The 12,684-nt window shown below is 42.1% G+C and overlaps 1 protein-coding gene across 4 annotated transcripts in view; it reads right to left on the reverse strand.

Annotated features, from left to right (window-relative positions):
• Window positions 1-12,684, reverse strand: part of USP24 (ubiquitin specific peptidase 24) — a 173,484-nt gene that overhangs the window by 55,288 nt on the left and 105,512 nt on the right. For all 4 annotated transcript variants that reach the window (XM_069592612.1, XM_069592594.1, XM_069592616.1 and 1 more), the window contains 3 exons: window positions 12,337-12,492; window positions 9,874-9,944; window positions 8,821-8,981 (listed from right to left, as the gene is read on the reverse strand). In XM_069592612.1, the coding sequence (XP_069448713.1) occupies window positions 8,821-8,981; window positions 9,874-9,944; window positions 12,337-12,492 (388 nt within the window). The remainder of the gene's footprint in view (window positions 1-8,820; window positions 8,982-9,873; window positions 9,945-12,336; window positions 12,493-12,684) is intronic.

Consider the following 12,684-nt stretch of genomic DNA (forward strand, 5'->3'; position numbering starts at 1 on the left):
AATCCCCTGTAACAGTCCATGCAACACTCCTGTTTTAGGTATAAAGAAATCAAATGGTAAATGGAGACTAGTTCAAGATTCACGAATAATAAACGAGGCTGGAGTTCCTTTACACCCAGTGCTGCCTAATCCTTACACTCTATTGTCTGAAATTCCTGAACGAGCCAAATATTTCTCAGTAATTGACTTAAAAGATGCTTTCTACCCCACTCCAGTACTCCTGCCTGGAGAATCCCATGGAGGGAGGAGCCTGGTAGGCTACAGTCCATGGGGCAGCAAAGAGTCGGACACGACTGAGGGACTTCACTTTCACTTTCGGCGGAGGAAAGTCAATTTCTCTTTGCCTTTGAGGACCCTATGCAGCCAGCTTCTCAGTTAACCTGGACAGTTTTGCCCCAGGGATTTCGTGACAGTCCTCACTTATTTGGACAAAGTTTGTCATGGGATCTACAAAACTTTAATAGCTCCGAAGCAGTAGTGTTACAATATGTAGATGATACTTTGCTCTGTGCTGAGACAGAGGAAGCTTGTTCATGAGCCTCAGAAGACTTCTTAAACTTTCTGGCAGGCTGCGGTTACAAGGCATCAAGAGAAAAGGCTCAGCTTTGTCAACAATCAGTTAGATATCTGGGCCTAATCATATCAGAAGGGACTAGGCCATAGGCCCCGAGAAAATTAAACCTTTACTAAATCATCCCCTACCTATGACAACTGAGAGGATTTTGGGGAATCACAGGCTACTGTTGCATTTTGATTCTGGGTTATGGGGAACTTGCCCGGCCTTTATATAAACTTATAGCTAAAACTCAGCAGGCCCAAACTGACAAACTGCTTTGGTCTCCAGATACTCAAAAGGCTTTTAAGGTTCTTCAGACTGCTATCCTGCCAGCTCCCGCTCTGAGCTTGCTCACAGGGTCAGAATTTAATTTTTTTGTTATTGAAAGAAAAGGTATGGGCTTGGGAGTTTTGACACAACCCCGAGGGCCTCACCAGCAACCTACTGCTTATCTAAGCAGAGAATTAGATGTAATTTCACGTGGGTGGCCCCACTGCCTAAGAGTAATTGGGGCAGCGGCTTTATTAGCACCTGAAGCTTTAAAAATAATTAATGGACGAAACCTTACTGTACTGACTCCTCATGATGTGAGTGGAATCTTAAATTCTAAGGTTAATATTTGGATGACAGACAGTAGGCTTCTTAAATATCAGTCACTGTTGTTAGAAGGACCAGTAGCTAAGCTTAAAGTCTGTGGAAATTTAAATCCTGCCACTTTCCTTCCTGAGAAGGAAAATAAAACACCTGATCATGATTGTTCCGAATTCCTAACTTCAAACTATGCAGCTCGGGAAGAACTAATGGATACCCCATTAGACAATCCTGACACGGAAATATTTACAGATGGCAGTTCTTTTGTTCGGGATGGAAAGGGTAAAGCAGGTTACGCAGTGGTGACTGCTGAAGAGGTTTTAGAAGCAAAATCTCTCCCCCAGAGAAACAGTGCTCAGTTAGCAGAGCTTGTGGCTCTGACCTGGGCTCTAGAGTTAAGCAAAGGGCAGTGGATAAACATCTACACTGATTCTAAGTATGCTTATTTGACTTTACATGCTCATGCTGCAATATGGAAAGAAAGACAGTTTAAAACAGCAACAGGAGCACCTATTAAACATTTCAGAGAGATCAGATCGAGAGACTTTTAACTGCTGTATATTGTCCTAAAGAAGTAGTTGTTATGCATTGCAAAGGACACAACAGAGATGCGAGTAAAGTAGCTGAAGGTAATCAGCTGGCTGACTGTCAAGCCAGAAAAGCGGCACTTTACGAAACCCCTTCACAGACGCCTTTGATCTATACTGAGGAAGAATTAGAAAGATATGAGAAAAGAGGAGCAAAGATTACTGATAAAGGGTGGTTACAGTCAGAAGATGGACGATTACTAATTCCTGAAAATGCTCAATGGAAAATTCTTAAGGGTTTATAGCAGAGTTTTCATTTGGGTGCAGAGAGTACTTACGAGATGGCTTCTCGTTTGCTTGAAGGTAAAAATGTAATAAAAGCTTTAAAGATTATCACAAGGTGTGAGGTTTATCAGAAAAATAACCCAAAGACTGAAAGGCTAGCAAAATCTGGACTGCAACGAAGTGGAAAGTATCCTGGAGAGGACTGGGAAATTGATTTTACTCATATGCCAAAAGCTAATGAATACTCTTGCTTACAAGTTTGGGTAGATACTTTTACTGGATGGATTGCGGCTTTTCCCTGTCATAGTGAACAGGCTAAGGAGGTTATAAAGATTTTAATCCATGAAATTATCCCCAGGTTTGGGCTACCACAGAGCCTTCAGAGTGACAATGACTCCGCCTTTAAAGCTGCTGTAACTCAGCGGGTGTCTAAGGCTCTAGGAATAGAATATCACTTAGACTGCTCCTGGAGACCCCAATCCTCAGCAAAGGTTGAAAAAGCTAATGACATTATCAAAAGACATCTGCGCAAATTAACTCAAGAGACGCAGGACAACTGGATTAAAGTCCTACCCATAGCTTTAATGAGGGCTCAAACTGCCCCCAAAAAGGAGGGACTGTCCCCCTTTGAATGTATTTATAGAAGGCCTTTCTTACGCAAAGACATTGTTATAGACCCTGAAGCCTTGGAACTGCTCTCAGCTTTTCAACAGGCATTAACAGAACTCTGGGAGATGACTCCTGACCCAGCCTCTGAGTCAAGCAAGCCTATATTTGAGCCAGGAACCAAGGTCCTCATAAAAACATTGGGATCTGGCGGCCCATCCCTCGAGCCCCTCTGGGAACGCCCTTACCAGGTTATTCTTTCTTCTCCCATAGCTGTCAAAGTGCCAGGAATTGATCTGTGGGTACATCACACTTGAGTTAAGAGGTGGTACCCTGACCAGAACTAAGTGACTTCATTTTATGTCTTTATTTTCTATGCTCTGACTTTGTACTTTTCAGATGAGCCCGATAATCTACGTGAGCCTACTTATGCTGACTCCAAAAGTCCTGAGTGTGCCGTTTGATCCTCAAGACAATGCCTTCCTGTCCTGGGCTCATTCCTATGCTGAATTCCACAATCAGTCTAACTGCTGGGTCTGTGGAGCATTTCCCTCTTCATCAGTGGAAGACTTCCTGTGGTGGACACCTCTTCAAAGAAAAGACTTTCTCCAAGTCTGCAAATACCTTCAACAACAACCGCATGTGATGCCTCTTCTTAAACTGATACCATCTAACAATCCTAAGATGGACTGATGCAACTATGGACATAACATGACTTTTAATTTTAACTTGCTTTGATGACTATTTTGGCTTGCGTCTGGAACTGCGTAAGTGGATTTGTTTCTAATTGCGTGAAGGCTTTTAAGTTACAAATGGTTGTCCAAGCTCCTACGAGTGCCACAGCCTCCTCCAACTATTACTTGGGGCCCCTGGATCAGAGACTCTCAATACGAGGGTTAGGAGAATATGTTGCCTCAACAATTTAGTGACCATGCCCCTAAACATCAGGAAGTGGTTATGGAATGAAAATGATGCCCCTTCCTTCGGCAACATAATTCTCTTAAAAGAAAAGGGGGGAATGAAAGAGTCATTTCCTAGGCAGGTTGATAAGAAGACTAAGGGTCCCCAGGAGACAGAGGTCTGGAATTCTCAAGGAGGAAGAAAGGAGAATATTTTTTTTTCCTCTACATTCCTTAGGATTATATAACAATAATGTATCCTGCTTGAGGACAGTCTCTGGATTAAACCTTCTGGCTAATCCTGTTATCTTAAGATGTAAATTATGAGAGTAGGTCTGGTGAGGTCTTTATAACATCCAGACATTCTTTTGATTCATTGGAGAGTATATAACGCCACTGCTAACACTAGCAAGGGGGTACTCTTTCTGCCCCCTTCTGATGCCTATGTCAGAAGCTTTCTCTGTCTCTTCATACTTTAATAAAACTTTATTACACAGAAGCTCTGAGTGATCAAGCCTCGTCTCTGGCCCCGGATTGAATTCTCCTTCAGAGGCCAAGAATCCCGGCATCTTTTCATGGTTCAGCAACAACCTTTCACTTGTAGAACTAACACCCAAAAAAGATGTTCCTTTCATTATAGGGGACTGGAATGCAAAAGTAGGAAGTCAAGAAACACCTGGAGTAATAGGGCAATTTGGCCTTGGAGTAAGGAATGAAACAGGGCAAAGGCTAATAGTCTTTTGCCAAGAGAACGCACTGGTCATAGCAAACACCCTCTTCCAACAACACAAGAGAAGACTCTACACATGGACATCACCAGATGGCCAACACTGAAATCAGATTGATTATATTCTTTGCAGCCAAAGATGGAGAAGCTCTAAACAGTTACCAAAAACAAGACAGGAGCTGACTGTGTCTCAGATCATGAACTCCTTATTGCCAAGTTCAAACTAAAATTGAAGAAAGTGGGGAAAACCACTAGACCATTCAGGTAAGACCTAAATCAAATCCCTTATGATTATACAGTGGAAGTGAGAAATAGATTTAAGGGACTAGATCTGATAGAGTGCCTGATGAACTATGGACAGAAGTTCATGACACTGTACAGGAGACAGGATCAAGACCATCCCCAAGAAAAAGAAATGCAAAAAAGCAAAATGGCTGTCTGAGGAGGCCTTACAAATAGCTGTGAAAAGAAGAGAAGCGAAAAGCAAAGGAGAAAAGGAATGATATACCCATTTGAATGCAGAGTTCCAAAAAAATAGCAAGTATCGATAAGAAAGCCTTCCTCAGTGATCAGTGCAAAGAAATAGAGGAAAACAACAGAATGGGAAAGACTAGAGATCTCTTTAAGAAAATTAGAGATACTAAGGGAACATTTCATACAAAGATGGGCTCAATAAAGGACATAAATGGTATGGACCTTACAGAAGCAGAAGATATTAAGAAGAGGTGGCAAGAATACACAGAAGAACTGTACAAAAAAGATCGTCATGACCCAGACAATCACGAAGGTGTGATCATTCACCTAGAGCCAGACATCCTGGAATGTGAAGTCAAGTGGGCTTTACAAAGCATCACTATGAACAAAGCTAGTAGAGGTGATGGAATTCCAATTGAACTATTTTAAATTCTAAAATATGATGCTGTCAAAGTGCTGCACTTAATATATCAGCAAATTTTGAAAACTCAGCAGTGGTCAAAGGACCAGAAAAGGTCAGTTTTCATTCCAATCCCAAAGAAAGCCAATGCCAAAGAATGCTCAAACTACTGCACAATTGCACTCATCTCACATGCTAGTAAAGTAATGCTCAAAATTCTCCAAGCCAGGCTTCAGCAATACATGAACCGTGAACTTTCAGATGTTCAAACTGGTTTTAGAAAATGCAGAGGAACCAGAGATCAAATTGCCAACATCCGCTGGATCATCGAAAAAGCAAGAGAGTTCCAGAAAAAACATCTATTTCTGCTTTATTGACTACGCCAAAGCCTTTGACTATGTCGATCACAATAAACTGTGGAAAATTCTGAAAGAGATGAGAATACCAGACCACCTGACCTGCCTCTTGAGAAAGTGGAAAGAGTGGCTGACTTTACTTTTTTGGGCTACAAAATCAGTGCAGATGGTGACTGCAGCCATGAAATTAAAAGACACTTACTCCTTGGAAGAGAAGTTAAGACCAACCTAGACAGCATATTAAAAAGCAGAGACATTACTTTGCCAACAAAGGTCCATCTAATCAAGGCTATGGTTTTTCCAGTAGTCATGTACGGATGTGAGAGTTGGACTATAAAGAAAGTTGAGCACCGAAGAATTGATGCTTTTGAACTGTGGTGTTTTAGAAGACTCCTCAGAATCCCCTGGACTGCAAGGAGACTGGGTGTTCATTGGAAGGACTGATGTTGAACCTGAGACTCCAATACTTTGGCCACCTGATGCAAAGAGCTGATTCATTTGAAAAGACCCTGATGCTGGGAAAGATTAAGGGCACGAGGAGAAGGGGATGACAGAGAATGAGATGGTTGGGTGGCATCACCGACTCAATGGACTTTAGTTTGGGTAAACTCTGGGAGTTGGTGATGGACAGGGAGGCCTGGCGTGCTGCAAATCATGGGGTCGCAGAGAGTCGGACACAACTGAGTGACTGAAGTGAACTGAACTGATGGTGAGTGGATAAAGCAAGTATGATATACACAAAAAGGAATTATCATTCAGTCTTGAATAGAAATGAAACCCTCACTCACATTGTAACATGGATGAACCTTGAAAATATTATGGTAATTGAAATAAGCTAGATAGAAAAGGACAAACACTGTATGGTTTCACTTTTACGAGGTACCTAGAATAGTCAAATTTATAGAGAAAGAAAGTAAATTGGTAGTTGCCGGTGCCTGGAGGGAGGAGGAAAACGAATGAAGTATTATTGTTTTATGGGAGAAGATTTTCAATTTGAGATGATGGAAAAATTCTGGAAACAGACAGTAGTGATGGTTACACAAAAATGTGTATGTACTTAATTTCACTAAGTTACACCCCTAAAACGGATATAATTGTAAATTTTATGATATGTATATTCTACCACAGTAAAAGAAAAAAAAATCTGGCAAAAAAAAAAATATCATCTACAAGATTGTCTCTGAACTTTCTCATCACGTCCTTTGTCCATTTTTCTATTTAGCTGTTGGTCTTTTGTGGTTTATATCTCTTCATATGTATTATCAAAATTAGCTTGCTGTCTGTCACATATATTATAAGTCTATATAGTTAGTCTAACTGACTTTTGACTCAGGTATATTTTTTTTCATAGATATTTCTTGGGGTCAAATTTACCAGTCTTGCGTTTAGTGATTTCTTACTGGGTACAGACTTGCAGTTTAGAATGCTAAAGAGCTTGGCTGCACAACAAGGTGAATACACTTAATGTTACTGCACTGTACAGTTAAAAATGGTTAAAATGTTAAATGTTACGTTATGGATCTTCTTGACCCAGGGATCAAACATGGGTCTCCCACACTGCAGGCAGGTGTTTTTACTACCTGTGCCACCAGGGAAGCCCCTATGTATATTTTACTACACTTAAAAAAAAGACCGAGTTTGGTATTTGGAGTTGTTGTTTAGTCACTCAGTTGGGCCCGACTCTCTGCGGCCCCATGGACTGCAACATGCCAGGCTTCCTTGTCCTTCACTATCTCCCAGAGTTTGCTCAAACTCATGTCCATTGAGCCGGTATTGCCTTCCAATCATCTCATCCTCTGTCGTCCCCTTCTCCTCCTGCCCTCATTCTTGCCCAGCATCAGCATCTTTTCCCATGAACAAGCTCTTCAGATCAAGTGGCCAAAGTATTGGAGTTTTAGCATCAGTCCTGCCAACGAATATTCAGGGTTGATTTTCTTTAGGATTGACTGGTTTGATCTCCTTGCTGTCCAAGGGACTCTCAAAAGTCTTCTCTAACACCACAGTTCAAAAGCGTCAGTTCTTCAGTGCTCAGCCTTCTTTATAGTCCAACTCTCCGTACATGAATACTGGAAAAATCATAGCTTTGACCAGATGGACTTTTGTTGGCAAAGTGATGTCTCTGCTTTTCAATACACTGTCTAGGTTTGCCATAGCTTTTCTTCTAAGGAGCGAGTGTATTTTAATTTCATGGCTGCAATCACCATCCACAGTGATTTTGGAGCCCCAAAATGAAGTCTGTTACTGTTTCCATTGTTTCCCCATCTATTTGCCATGAAGCAATGGGACCAGATGCCATGATCTTAGTTTTTTGAATGCTGAATTTTAAGCCAGCTTTTTCACTCTCCTCTTTCACCTTTATCAAGAGACTCTTTAGATACTGTTTTCTGCCATTAGGATGGTGTCATCTGCATATCCAAGGTTATTAATATTTCTCCTGGCAATCTTGATTCCAGCTTAAGCTTCACCCAGCCCAGCATTTCACATGTTGTACTCTGCCACTTCAGCATTCTTGCCTTGAGAACCCCATGAACAGTATGAAAAGGCAAAGAGATACAACACTGAAAGATGAACCCCCCAGAACGGTAGATATCCAATAAGATACTGGAGAAGAACAGAGAAAGAGATCCAGAAGGAATGAAGAGGCTGAGCCGAAGTGGAAGTGACGCCCAATTGTGGATGTGTCTGGTGGTATTTGGAGTAGCTCTAACATTTTTACTAAGGGCTCTAATTTATAAAGCATATACAAAGGAAAATATATACTTATTTCACAAATCTCTGTGGTGTCTTCTAAGCCCCAGAGCAAGGGCTTGCTGGTAAAGTTGAGCTGGAAATGCGGCTTAAACTTGAGGTCAATGTGGGATTTCTGACTTCCCAGCCTGAGCCTACACTGGGGCACCCTTGTAGGCAGGCTTGCTTCAGGAGGTAAGATGGGGCAGGCAGAATGGTTTTATTCAAGTCTCTGAACCTAGACCACAAGCTTCCTTCCATGTCCAGGATGTATAAACCCAAGAAAAAGCTAGAAGGATACCCTAGTACCTCTAGACATGGAGTTATAAAGTATGCTAAAAATGTGATGTACAGATGTGAACTCTTTACACAGTGATCTGGCTCAAATAATGCAGTTTCTCAACCACCAGGTGAGTCTTCTTTTTGAGGAGGGGGACCAGGTAGGGTGGAGGTAGAGGTGGTGGAGAGAAAGAAAGCCTGGTATTGTTTCTTCTAACTCTTTGGTCCTAAATGGGAGGAAAACCTGAAATGCCTTCTTTCAAGGTATACATGCTGGAAGAGAGAAGGAGAGATTCTGTCATCTCAGTCATGCACTGTGGCCTGTAGGGGAGCAGTACACAAATCATTACTCCCTCTCTGTATGACGTGAACGTTTTCATCTTTATTACATACCTCTGATTGACTCCTCGCATGATACTGGTTGGGGACCAGAGAGGCAGCTGAGCAGTAAGAATCACACCCAGCAGAAACTGATTTGGCTTCTGCACATCTGGGTGGGCTGAAGTATCTGTCTGACTCAGAGTATACAGTTGATCGCAGGCCACACGGCGAATCTGAAATCACATTTTTAGTGGCCAAGGATGTACATCAACCAACACACAGACTGCTTAAAAAATGGTTTTCCTCCAAAGTCCATACTCCGAACGATGCTATAAGGGTGTGAGCATGTCGGTCAGTAAAGTTTACATTGAATAAACTAGGGCTAATTTAAATCAAGGGTGGTCTGGGTACTGATTTCCCAAATTATTCTAGTACTGTATTCTACTCAGATAGTAAAAGCATCGGCCTCCAATGCAGGAGACCTGGGTTTGATCCCTGGTTGGGAAGATCCCCTGGAGGAGGGCATGGCAACCCACTCCTGTATTCTTGCCTGGAAAATCTCCATGGACAGAGGAGCCTGGTAGGCTACAGCCCATGGAGCTGCCAAGAGTCAGACATGATGGAGTGTCTAAGCACAGCACATTCTACTCTAATCAGCAGGCTTATAATTTAATGCAAATGAAAATTAGGAAAAAAAACAACAACACCTAAAAACCTCTTCTTCATGTGTCTCAGAGTTAATTTCCAAGGTCATGTATGAAAATGAGAATTCTAAGATCTAATGAAAGTTCATGGCTTGAAGTTGGTCTTTCTTGATTTGGGCCAACAAGTTAATGTTTAATGTTGGCTGACGTGGCCAGCTATGGATGTTGAACACTGTAAGATTTTGTTTGTTATAAACAAACACAAGTTGATCACAGCACTAGTCTCTTAACTCCTGGTGAAAACCACAGGCAAGGAAGGAAGGTGTGAGTCTAACCGGTCACTGTCCTAATGGCCTGCAGCGTGCGCTATGACTCCCCAAGGGGGCTGACACCACTCCATCTACAGCCCCCACACTGCCACAGGCATCCAGGGGCCCAGGCAGAGTAAGGCCAAAGGGGCTTTGTGTAAAGGGACCCTTACCTCAGCACTTGGTGATCCAAGCAGAATGTCAATGATGAAGTCAGCAACACAGGGCAAGTTATAGAAAGAGGCTGATGGTAAGAATAAGGAGAATGGGGGCAGGGGAGGAAACTAAGTTAGGAAATGCATTTTCAAAATTTCAGAAGTTTTGAATAATTTCTTACCCTTAACTATTGTAGACATCATCTCTTCTTCCACATAGAATCAAATTCAGCACCTCCATAACTGCCCCCATGAGCACCTAAGGTGCTCGGGAGCAGGACTGTGTCCAAGTAATCTTTGTACCCACACTTTTCCCCACAATCTCTTGTGCTTACTAGTGACAGAACAAATATGTCTTGCTTTGATAAACTATCAATACCTCTGAACTATAAAATGTACTCTACAATAAACTTACAAATGATAAAAAAGCTTGAAGTTATAATTTTTCTCATCCTGATCTGAAAATATTTCTGTAATCAATTATAGGAAACTGAACTAAAAGCATGGCTTATGCTCAACAGTATTTCACAGTGACTTAGACTTCTCATATATAAGCCTTTAAAAGCAAATCTGACCAAAGTAAATCATTTTTGATACTGTACTGTCAAATTTTTGATACTTAACTGTCCCACAAACATGTAACTTTTTCTATATGTTTATCTTAATATCTTATATGGATCTTCCCTGGTGGCTCAGAGGTTAAAGCATCTGCCTCCAATGTAGGAGACCTGGGTTCGATCCCTGGGTCAGGAAGATTCCCCTGGAGAAGGAAATGGCAACCCACTCCAGTATTCATGCCTGGAGAATCCCATGGACGGAGAAGCCTGGTAGGCTACAGTCCACGGGGTCGCAAAGAGTTGGACATGACTGAGTGACTTCACTTCATCTTATATGATGAATTTGGATGTTATACTAAATAACACATAATGATCACCAATTCTATGTAACAGGCAGTCTGAACCAGTAATGATAGTAATGAATTGGGCTCCATGTATTGGTACAATTTTTAGAAGTCAAGTTGTTAAGACCTCATCTCCAAATAAGTATTTATTGAGGGCCTACTACATACCACACAGTGTTTGGGTGTTAAGGATTCATTAGGAAACAAATGGGACAAAAGTCTCTGTTCTTATGGAGCTTACCATCTAGGTGGGAAGGGGATAATGACAATAAACATGATAAGCAGAGAAATTGTACTGTATGCTGTACAGTGATAAGTGATAGAGAAAAAAACAACAACAAAGAGTTTATAGGTGAATGCTAGGAGAGTTGAGGACTGTGATTTCTCTAAAAAAAGGTGGGGGAAGTGGGAATAGCTAGTGCCAGGGCCCTGAGGCAGGCATGCGCCTGAGTGTCAGGGAACAGCTAGGAAGCCAGGGTGGCTGAAGCATGGTGGGTGAGGCAGGGAGTGCAGGAGGCGACGGCACACAGACATCACAGGCGTGGATGGTGTCAGGCCTGGAAGGCCGTAGGGAAGATTTGGCTTTCACTGGATGTGAACTGAGGCCACTGCAAGGCTGTAAATAGTGGAGTGATGCGATCTGACTTACATTTCAGCAGGTCCACTCTGGTTACTGTGTGGAGGATAAACTGCAAGGGTAGAAGCAGGGAGATTAGTCAGGGCACTGCTGCTATAATCAAGGTAAGAGATGATGGAGGAGCAGAGGGTACTAACAGCAAAGGTGGTCTAAGGGGTGGACTCCAGGTAGAGTCTCAAGAAGGCTGTGTGGGCAGATTAGAAGTAGGGTGTAAAGAGAGGAATGCTGGAGTAGGATGACTCCAAGAACGAGAAACGCCGTTAATTAAGATGGGCAATCTCTTGGGTGGTGTAGGCCAGACCAGTGTTCAGTTCTGGACATGTTAAGTTCCGGAAGTCTATTGTATCTAAGTAGAGATGTCAGGGGAGGGGCCCAGGTCACAGAGCCAAATTTAAGTGTTACCGACACATATAGGGAATTTAAGGCTGTGAACGCGGATGTGATTATGTGAATGAGTGATTGTGAGAGTAAGTGTAGGCAGAGGGAAAAAAGTGACCAGGGACTGAGCCCTGGAGAATCTAATGCCAAAAATATGTTTAGCAACAGCCCCAGTTTGTCAAAACCAACAATAAAGATAAAAGAATAAATCTTGTTTCATTTTTAATACTGGAGTTGTTATCAGTTTAGGGATTGATAATATAATTCTACTTTTATAGCTTATGACCTACAACTTTGGCTTGTTTTAATTCCTCCAACAGATGGTAAGCTCTCCTGGACAGTAGACATATTGCCTTTGTAACATCAACTATGGAACCGTGTATACAGAGGTGCTCAATAAATACTTGTTCAGAATTTAGGTACTCTAGCACTATTCTTACCTATTCCACACGCCAACTTTCCCCTTTCTATTAATATGACCTTATCTATGAAGGGATATAAATGACTCCCAACAGAAACCTGGCCATTTCCTAAAACACGAATGGCAAGCAGGCCTCCTGCATACCCAGCTGTTGGCTCCGAAGCTGCAGGCAGGTGACAAGAAGGGACAAAGCCTCTCCAGCAATCAGCGAGTCTTTGGTGGACACGGACTGCTGTCGTACACAGATGCCTGCGTGCAAGGCCACTGGGTCCCCTTCACTTCCAGAGCTGCAGTTGCTGCCTGGAAACATACAAAAGGAAGGTTACTGAAGGGTTACTGTGGATCCCACAGGACTCTCGAGATTATAACCCTTTAATGTGTCCATAATCCTCAAGTGAAGGTAAAGAGTTAAAGAAGACACTTTGGTCTAAGAAACAAGAGAGAATTAATCATTTACTTTGACCCCCACTGCTTTCTTTGTACTTAAAACAC

The sequence above is a fragment of the Ovis canadensis genome, chromosome 1 (assembly GCF_042477335.2).
Source record: "Ovis canadensis isolate MfBH-ARS-UI-01 breed Bighorn chromosome 1, ARS-UI_OviCan_v2, whole genome shotgun sequence".
Lineage (NCBI taxonomy): Eukaryota > Metazoa > Chordata > Mammalia > Artiodactyla > Bovidae > Ovis > Ovis canadensis.